Here is a 9,471-nt window from a genome sequence, read left to right as displayed (position 1 = left end):
GTTTTCATATATGGATCCTCTCTCGGATTTTATGGCCTCGAGCCATTTTTGGAATCCGGGCCCACCATCGCTTCTCCATAGCTCATAGGTTCATTGTTGTCTAGCAACATGACTTCCAAGACAAGATTACGTACCACTCTGAAGTAGTACGCATCCTTGTCATCCTACGAGGTTTGGTAGTGACTTGATCCAAAGTTTCATGATCACTATCATAAGCTTCCACTTCAATTGGTGTAGGTGCCACAGGAACAACTCCCTGTGCCCTGCCACACACTAGTTGAAGTGACGGTTCAATAACCTCATCAAGTCTCCACCATCCTCCCACTCAATTCTTTCGAGAGAAAATTTTCCTCGAGAAAGGACCCGATTCTAGAAACAATCCCTTATTGCTTTCGGATCTAAGACAGGAGGTATACCCAACTGTTTTGGGTGTCCTATGAAGATGCATTTATTCGCTTTGGGTTCGAGCTTATCAGCCTGGAACTTTTTCACATAAGCGTCGCAGCCCCAAACCTTTTAACAAATGACAGCTTAGGTTTCTCTAAACCATAGTTCATACGGTGTCATCTCATCGGAATTACGTGGTGCCCTATTTAAAGTGAATGTGGTTGTCTCTAATGCCTAACCCATAAACTATCGTGGTAATTCGATAAGAGACATCATGGTATGCATCCTATCCAATAGGGTGCAGTTATGATGTTCGGACACACCATCACACTATGGTGTTCCAGGCTGTATTAGTTGTGAAACAATTTCCACAATGTCTTAATTCTGTGCCAAACTCGTAATTCAGATATTCCTCTCTATGATCATATCATAGATATTTTATCCTCTTGTCACGACGATCTTCAACTTCACCCTGAAATTACTTGAACCTTTCAATAATTCAGCCTCGTGATTCATCAAGTAAATATACTTAGCATCTACTCAAATCATCTGCGAAGTAAGAATATAACGATATCCACTACATGCCTCAGCACTCATTGGACTGCACACATCAAGATGTATTACTTCCAACAAGTTGCTTTCTTGTTCCATCTTACTGAAAACGAGGCCTTTCAGTCATCTTGCTCATGTGGTATGATTTGCATGTCTCAAGTGATTCAAAATCAAGCGAGTCCAAAGATCCATCAACATGGAGCTTCTTCATGCGTTTTATACCATTGTGACTAAAATTGCAGTGCCACAAGTATGTGGTACTATCATTACTATCTTATATCTTTTGGCATGAACATGTGTATCACTACGATCGGGATTCGATAAACCATTCATTTTAGGTGCAAGACCATTGAAGGTATTATTCAAATAAACAGAGTAACCATTATTCTCCTTAAATGAATAACCGTATTGCGATAAACATAATCCAATCATGTCTATGCTCAACGCAAACACCAAATAACAATTTTTAGGTTTAACACCAATCCCGATGGTAAAAGGAGCGTGCGATGCTTGATCACATCAACCTTGGAAACACTTCCAACACATATCATCGTCTCACCTTTGACTAGTCTCCGTTTATTCCGTAGCCTTTCATTTCGAGTTACCAACACTTAGCAACCGAACCGGTATCTAATACCCTGCTGCTACTAGGAGTACTAGTAAAGTACACATTTAATATAATGCATGTCCAATACATACTTTTTTCAACCTTGCCAGCCTTATCATCTACCAAGTATCTAGGGTGGTTCTGCTTCAGTGACCGTTCCCCTTATTATAGAAGCACTTAGTCTCGGGCTTGGGTTCAACTTTGGGTTTCTTCACTAGAGCAGCAACTGATTTGTCGTTTCATGAAGTATCCCTTTCTTGCCCTTGCCCTTCTTGAAACTAGTGGTTTTACTAACCATCAAAAATTGATGCTCCTATTTGATTTCTACTTTCGCGGTGTCGCGAATAGCTCAAGGATCATCATATCTATCCCTGATAAGTTATAGTTCATCACGAAGCTCTAGTAGCTTGGTGGCAGTGACTTTGGAGAACCATCACTATCTCATCTGCAAGATCAACTCCCACTCGATTCAGGCGATTGTAGTACTCATACAATCTGAGCACATGCTCAGCGATTGAGCTTTTCTCCTTAGTGTGCAGGCTTAAGAAACTTGTCAAAGGTCTCATACCTCTTGACGTGGGCACTAGCCTGAAATCCCAATTTCAGTCCTTGGAACATCTCATATGTTCTGCGATGTTTACAAAAAAACGTCTTTGGTGCCTCAATTCTAAACCATTTAGCATTACACACTGAACTATCATGTAGTCATCAAAACGTGTCAGCTCACTGAGCGGTGCATTAAGGACATAATCCTTCTGCGCAGCAATGAGGACAATCCTCTATTTACGGACCCAGTCCGCATAATTGCTACTATCAACTTTCAACTAAATTTTCTCTAGGAACATATCTAAAACAGTAGAATTAAAGCGTAAGCTATGACATAATATGTAAAGTCCATTTGACTATGTTCATGATAATTAAGTTCATCTGATTATTTAATGAACTCCCACTTAGATAGACATCCCTCTAGTCATCTAAGTGATACATGATCCGAGTCAACTAGGCCATGTCCGATCATCACGTGAGACGGACTAGTCATCATCGGTGAACATCTTCATGTTGATCGTATCTTCTATACGACTCATGTTCGACCTTTCGGTCTTCCGCGTTCCGAGGCCATGTCTGTACATGCTAGGCTCGTCAAGTCAACCTAAGTGTATTGCGTGTGTAAATCTGGCTTACACCTGTTGTATTCGAATGTTAGAGTCTATCACACCCGATCATCACGTGGTGCTTCGAAACAACGAACCTTTGCAACGGTGCACAGTTAGGGGGAACACTTTTCTTGAAATTATTGCGAGGGATCATCTTATTTTAACTACCGTCGTTCTAAGCAAATAAGATGTAAAACATGATAAACATCACATGCAATCAAGTAGTGACATGATATGGCCAATATTATTTTGCTCCTTTTGATCTCCATCTTCGGGGCGCCATGATCATCCTCGTCACCGGCATGACACCATGATCTCCATCATCATGATCTCCATCATCGTGTCTTCATGAAGTTGTCTCATCATCTATTACTTCTACTACTATGGCTAACGGTTTAGCAATAAAGTAAAGTAAATACATGACGTTTATGTTGACACGCAGGTCATAAATAAATTAAGACAACTCCTATGGCTCCTGCCGGTTGTCATACTCATTGACATGCAAGTCGTGATTCCTATTACAAGAACATGATCAATCTCATACATCACATATATCATTCATCACATCCTTTTGGCCATATCACATCACACGGCATATGCTGCAAAAACAAGTTAGACGTCCTCTAATTGTTGTTGCAAATTTTTACGTGGTGGCTATAGGTTTCTTAGCAAGAACGTTTCTTACCTACGCAAAAACCACAACGTGATATGCCAATTTCTATTTACCCTTCATAAGGACCCTTTTCACCGAATCCGATCCGACTAAAGTGGGAGAGATAGACACCCGCTAGCCACCTTATGCAACTAGTGCATGTCAGTCGGTGGAACCTGTCTCACGTAAGTGTACGTGTAAGGTCGGTCCGGGCCGCTTCATCCCACGATGCCGCCAAATCAAGATAAGACTAGTAACGGCAAGTAAATTGACAAAATCGACGCCCACAACTACTTTGTGTTCTACTCGTGCATAGAAACTACGCATAGACCTTGCTCATGATGCCACTGTTGGGGATCGTAGCAGAAATTTAAAATTTTCTACGCATCACCAAGATCAATCTATGGAGTAATCTAGCAACGAGGGGAAGGGGAGTGCATCTACATACCCTTGTAGATCGCGAGCGGAAGCGTTCAAGAGAACGGGGTTGATGGAGTCGTACTCGTCGTGATCCAAATCACCGATGACCGAGCGCCGAACGGATGGCACCTCCGCGTTCAACACACGTACGGTTGGGGAAGACGTCTCCTCCTTCTTGATCCAGCAAGGGGGAAGGAGAGGTTGATGGAGATCCAGCAGCACGACGGCATGGTGGTGGAAGCAGCGGGGATCTCGGTAGGGCTTCGCCAAGCTGAGCGAGAGGGAGAGGTGTTACGAGGGGAGAGGGAGGCGCCAGGGGCTAGGGTGTGGCTCCCATGCGCCTCCCCACTATATATAGGGGTGGAGGGGCTGGTTTCTTGCCCTCCAAGTCCATTGGGGCGTTGGCAAAGGTGGGGGAAAGAAATCCCATCATTTCCCTTCCCCACCGATTGTTATCCCCCTTTTTAGGGATCTTGATCTTATCCCTTCGGGATATGATCTTATTCCTTCTAAGGGGGGATCTTGGTGCTCCTTGACCAGGGGTGTGGGGCCTTGCCCCCACTACCCACGTTCATGTGGGTCCCCCCATGCAGGTGAGCCCCACTCCGGAACCTTCTAGAACCTTCCCGGTACAATACCGAAAAATCCCGAACATTTTCCGGTGGCCAAAATAGGACTTCCCATATATAAATATTTACCTCCGGACCATTCTGGAACTCCTTGTGACGTCCGGGATCTCATCCGGGACTCCGAACAACTTTTGGGTTACCGCATACTAATATCTCTACAACCCTAGCGTCACCGAACCTTAAGTGTGTAGACCCTACGGGTTCGGGAGACACGCAGACATGACCGAGACGACTCTCCGGTCAATAACCAACATTGGGATCTGGATACCCATGTTGGCTCCCATATGTTCCACGATGATCTCATCGGATGAACCACGATGTCGAGGATTCAATCAATCCCGTATTCAATTCCCTTTGTCCAGCGGTATTGTACTTGCCCGAGATTCGATCGTCGGTATCCCGATACCTTGTTCAATCTCGTTACCGGCAAGTCTCTTTACTCGTTTCGTAACACATCATCCCATGATCAACTCCTTGGTCACATTGTGCACATTATGATGATGTCCTACCGAGTGGGCCCAGAGATACCTCTCCGTCACACGGAGTGACAAATCCCAGTCTCGATTCGTGCCAAAACAACAGACACTTTCGGAGATACCTGTAGTGCACCTTTATAGCCACCCAGTTACTTGTACGTTTGGCACACCCAAAGCATTCCTACGGTATCCAGGAGTTGCACAATCTCATGGTCTAAGGAAATGATACTTGACATTTAGAAAAGCTTTAGCATACAAACTACACGATCTTTGTGCTAGGCTTAGGATTGGGTCTTGTCCATCACATCATTCTCCTAATGATGTGATCCCGTTATCAACGACATCCAATGTCCATGGTCAGGAAACCGTAACCATCTATTGATCAACGAGCTCGTTAACTAGAGGCTTACTAGGGACATGGTGTTGTCTATGTATCCACACATGTATCTGAGTTTCCTATCAATACAATTCTAGCATGGATAATAAATGATTATCATGAACAAGGAAATATAATAATAACCAATTTATTATTGCCTCTAGGGCATATTTCCAACAGACCGCAACTGGGAGAAGGCCAGCCCTTCGACAGAAGTAGAGCCCGGACGACGAGGAGATGATGCAAAGGTCGACACGGTCCGACCGCAAACGAGCCGACGCCGGAGAAAAGCCAGCCGTCGCCGCGGGCAGAGCCGCCGAACCACCATGTAGCCGCCGCGCCGCCGGACGGTCGCCGCTGGACCATACAACACCGCGGCCGCCCATGGCCGGAGCAGCAACCAAGACGGGTCACTGCCCCACCCCGCGCCGCCTGCCGGAATCCAGCCATGAGACCAGGCCGGGCACGCGACCACCCGAAGCCTCAGCTCCACCGCCACCATCCGCCCCGAGAGAACCAACCGGAGCTGGAGAAGACAGACAGAGGTCCTCCCGAGCCGCCCGCAGCCCACCGACGCCCAGATCTGGTCCAGGACGCGGCCACGGGCACGCAGCCGGCACGTTGCGGGCTGCAGCCGCCAGGACGCCGACCGGAGCCACCGCCACAGCGCCGCCAGCCACCGCAGGGGCTTTGCCCTGGCGGATCTGGCCGGCGGCGGCGGGGGGGGGGGGGGGGGGGGCGAGGGGAGGGGGTTAGAGGCGGGGGACGGCGGCGCCACCCGAGCCGCCCGCGGGGGTGGCGGCGCAGGGGTTAGAGGGGGAGGAGGCAAGACAACTTGATAATCAACCAATAGTAGACAATATTTGGCACAACACCAAATATTGGTAAGCCAATTTTGGGCATCAAACCAATTATATCACCCCGTGTTACACAATACACATAATTCGAATAGCATAAAACATATATAGTGGTGACACGATTATATCTTTATTATATCATGAATAGTGGTCCGTTGCTTATAATTATAATCTTGAAACTGAAGCGTAACCCTGCTCAGCATGTTGAGCCGGGAGCCAGGGAGCGAGCGCGTCAACAAGCCTTCTGATGTCATCCGAGGTATGAGCTGAGCTAAGAGTAATTCGCAACCTACCAGTAGTTCAACAATCAGTCAATTTCTCTTGAAATAGACTCTGCCTATCTGGTTCACATACAGTATATTTGCCAAGGGAAAAAGGCGAAATTTGAAACCTGCTTGAGTTGGGTGGCACCACGGGCGGTCTGATTGGCTGGACGAGAAATCCAGATCTCAGAAGATGCCTGCATGGAGTTTCAAACACGGGAAGCATGATCGAGAAACATGAAGCGGAGCACACATCGATGAAGGCAAATGGTAGGAAAACATCGGCGGGAGATGGAACCTGTGAGCCTTGACCGCCGCCTCCTCGCTTCCGACGAGGATGACGATGATGGGGCTGGTTACCTTGAGTTTGGTCAGAGAAGCGAAATACTGCACGTGCTCCCAGACGACCGACCTTCGCCATCTCTCCTTCCTCGAGACGTGGATTGCAGCTGAATCATGGTTGCTATTCTCTCATGTTAAAAGGAAAACTGATGGTGGATGCTCAGTTCAGTTGAGTTCAGTAAGCATGGAAAATCGGCAAACAGTACCATGCACAGAAGCAACCACGGGCACCGGCAAGGCTGTCGAAAATATGAATGAGCGGCCTCGCGATAGAATCAGCCTCTTCCATCTAGTGCTGCCCGATCACCACAATGCAAACAGTTAGTCGTAAGGCTCAGACCATAAGAGTCGGGTCTAGATAAATATTTTTGAGAAAATCGGGTGTCAGTTACAATCCTAATTTTGCAGTTGTATGGCATAACCTAATTTGCAGCATTACTCTTGGTGATGATAAGCATGTTTCCTATCCATCTGTACACAACGTGCTTAAAGAGTACAGTATAGATAACATATATTACCTGCATGCTATGAAACCACCCTGGCAACCGACTCCCTTGCTTAAGGAGCCAACACATATGTCAATGTCATCTTCACATCCAAACAGCTCAGGTATGCCACCACCGTTCTCGCCGCAAAGAAGCGTTCCATGTGCCTTGAAAACGCAATAGTGATAACCATTATTTGTCAATAGAAAGATTGGAAAAATTTAAGAACCGAGAGGATAAAATGAATACTAACATCATCGACGACCAACAAAAATCCATATTTGTTGCGTAATTTGACTAGTTGAGGCAACGGAGCAAAATCCCCATCCATGCTGAACAGACTGCGCGCACATTGTAATTAAAAAGATGGCTTAAGTTCAGTAGTACCCTCACAATATGCATGTGTATGAACAAGCAAGAACTAGTAGGTGTAAATACTGACGGAGATATCAACAGTACTTATTCAGTGGCAGGTTACTTGCCTGTCCGTGACAACAACTTTCTTTTCCATCGGGCAACTGGACCTGTACGTAACGATACACAAAATCGAGGCGTGGCTAAATATGTATGTATATATATGTTGCATCTACTGCATACTGCCAGGTGATGGAATTAAAGGAGAGAAGACGCATGCATACAGCAGGAAATCAAGGTGCGACATGTCGCAGTGCTTGTAGACGAAGGCCACTGCTTGGTGCTGCCTCTCCACGAGGCGGATCCCGTCAATGGTGGAGGCATGGTTCAGCGCGTCTGAGAAAATCGCGATCCTCTCATCCTCTGCGGGTTTCCTCCCAGCGGCCAGAAGAGAGCTGATGCTGCCCAGTGCGGTCATCAAGGCCGTGTTTGCGGAGAATCCGGTGGGGCAAAGAAGGCAATCCTGTAGAAGTGACCAAAATCGATCGATGTAAAGGTGAAGAAAACACTTAATAAAACAGCGTAATAATATCTGTTTTGTTTCGTGCTGTACCTCTTTTTTCTGCAGTTTCGCCAGCGACTCCTCGACCAGTTTGTGATAAGTAGTGTACCCGCAGATCAACGAAGAGCCTCTCGGCCCCATGCCATACTCTTGAGCTGCCTGACAAGCATAGCATGCACAAATTAGAGTTGCCAGGCAGGTAGCTTGTTCAGAGTACGTACTGCTACAGTCCTAATAGCAAATGAAATAGTAAGAACCTTGACTGCAGCCTCGCGGACTGCCGGATGCGAGCTGAGGCACATGTAGTCGTTCCCGGAGAAGAGGATCAGCTCCCGGCTCGCCTCGTCGTCTTCTTGGCTGCTCACCTCGCCATCTAACCAGAACAAACGCATGTACGACGTACGTAACCCGTTCATTTAGTATGGTTCGAAGCAAGCAAAAAGTGTGGCATGCATTTTCCTGCACGGCTGAGAGGCAGAGGTATACGGGCACTGACTTGCGGCGAGCCATTGTTGGATGGAGGTGCGGTCGACCTGGATCTCGACGGTGGCGCGGTCCCAGGGGCCCGGTCCGGCGAAGCTGGTTTCGGAGGGCGCCGGCGGCGGCGGCGCGAGGGCGATGAGGCGCGTGTTGAACAGCAGTCTCCGAGCGGCCAGGCTCGCGAGCGCGCCATCCACAAGCGCGTCCCACTGCGCCATTTCGTCTCGTTCCGTCGCTCGGCACGGATGGCGAGGGGGCGTGGATGAGAGGAGAGGCAGGAGGAGACGGACAAAGCTGTATTTGTAGCGTGTATGGTATGGTGCAGTGCGCTAGCTGACACCTTGAGACAGGGTGGAAATTGCATGCATGCAGCATTGGATTGGATCCGAATGGGCGAGAGGAGCGCTCTCATATTTCTCTGATTCGGATATGTGATGAATCATGAATGGTCCTATCAATTCGATTGTTGCACTTTGGATTTTTGCTTGTAAATAGAAGGGGCTGTCTAATCCGCATTGGTGTGTTTTGTGGCCAAGCACAAACCGGTTGTTGGCGGCAGCTAAAACACCCGAATTTTGCTGGCTCCTCGCAGATTCGGGCTTTGCCATGCATGTTTGGATGTATGCACCATTTGCACGTTGTCATGCATATATGTTTGGATGCATACACTATTAGCAACACCCGAATTTTTTCATGAATGTTCGCATGTTAAGGTGTTTTTCTCTATAAATGATTGCATTTTCTTTTGTGAGGATTTAAATGATTGCATGTTGAGAGAAATTGATTAGTGAAGACAGAGCATTCCTGCAATTCCAAAGTCCCTACAAGACGATAAGAAGACACATTCAGGTGTAATAGCCTCTTGTTATTAAGCT

At 47.1% G+C, this 9,471-nt stretch overlaps 1 protein-coding gene across 4 annotated transcripts; it reads right to left on the bottom strand.

The window, feature by feature from the left end:
• Positions 1-6,218: 6,218 nt before the first annotated feature.
• LOC125548570 (8-amino-7-oxononanoate synthase) lies at positions 6,219-8,884 on the bottom strand. Of its 4 annotated transcripts, XM_087547477.1 has the most exons (11): positions 8,613-8,883; positions 8,374-8,489; positions 8,168-8,275; positions 7,839-8,077; positions 7,683-7,724; positions 7,454-7,541; positions 7,234-7,367; positions 6,922-7,010; positions 6,672-6,822; positions 6,502-6,570; positions 6,219-6,399 (listed from the first exon to the last, which is right to left on the bottom strand). In XM_087547477.1, the coding sequence occupies exons 1-11, from the start codon at positions 8,812-8,814 to the stop codon at positions 6,276-6,278; spliced, it is 1,362 nt and encodes a 453-aa protein (XP_087403603.1). In that variant the 5' UTR covers positions 8,815-8,883; the 3' UTR covers positions 6,219-6,275. The 4 variants fall into 4 exon arrangements, 3 of the variants coding, with proteins under 3 accessions (XP_087403603.1, XP_087403605.1, XP_087403604.1); XR_007301124.2 differs by having other exon boundaries at positions 6,219-6,570; positions 6,672-6,836; XM_087547479.1 differs by having other exon boundaries at positions 7,839-8,275; positions 8,613-8,884.
• Positions 8,885-9,471: the final 587 nt, after the last annotated feature.

This window comes from Triticum urartu, chromosome 3A (assembly GCF_056163025.1).
Source record: "Triticum urartu cultivar PI428250 chromosome 3A, HENAU_Tu73, whole genome shotgun sequence".
NCBI classification, from domain to species: domain Eukaryota; kingdom Viridiplantae; phylum Streptophyta; class Magnoliopsida; order Poales; family Poaceae; genus Triticum; species Triticum urartu.
This window is presented reverse-complemented; position numbering and strand designations above follow the sequence as displayed.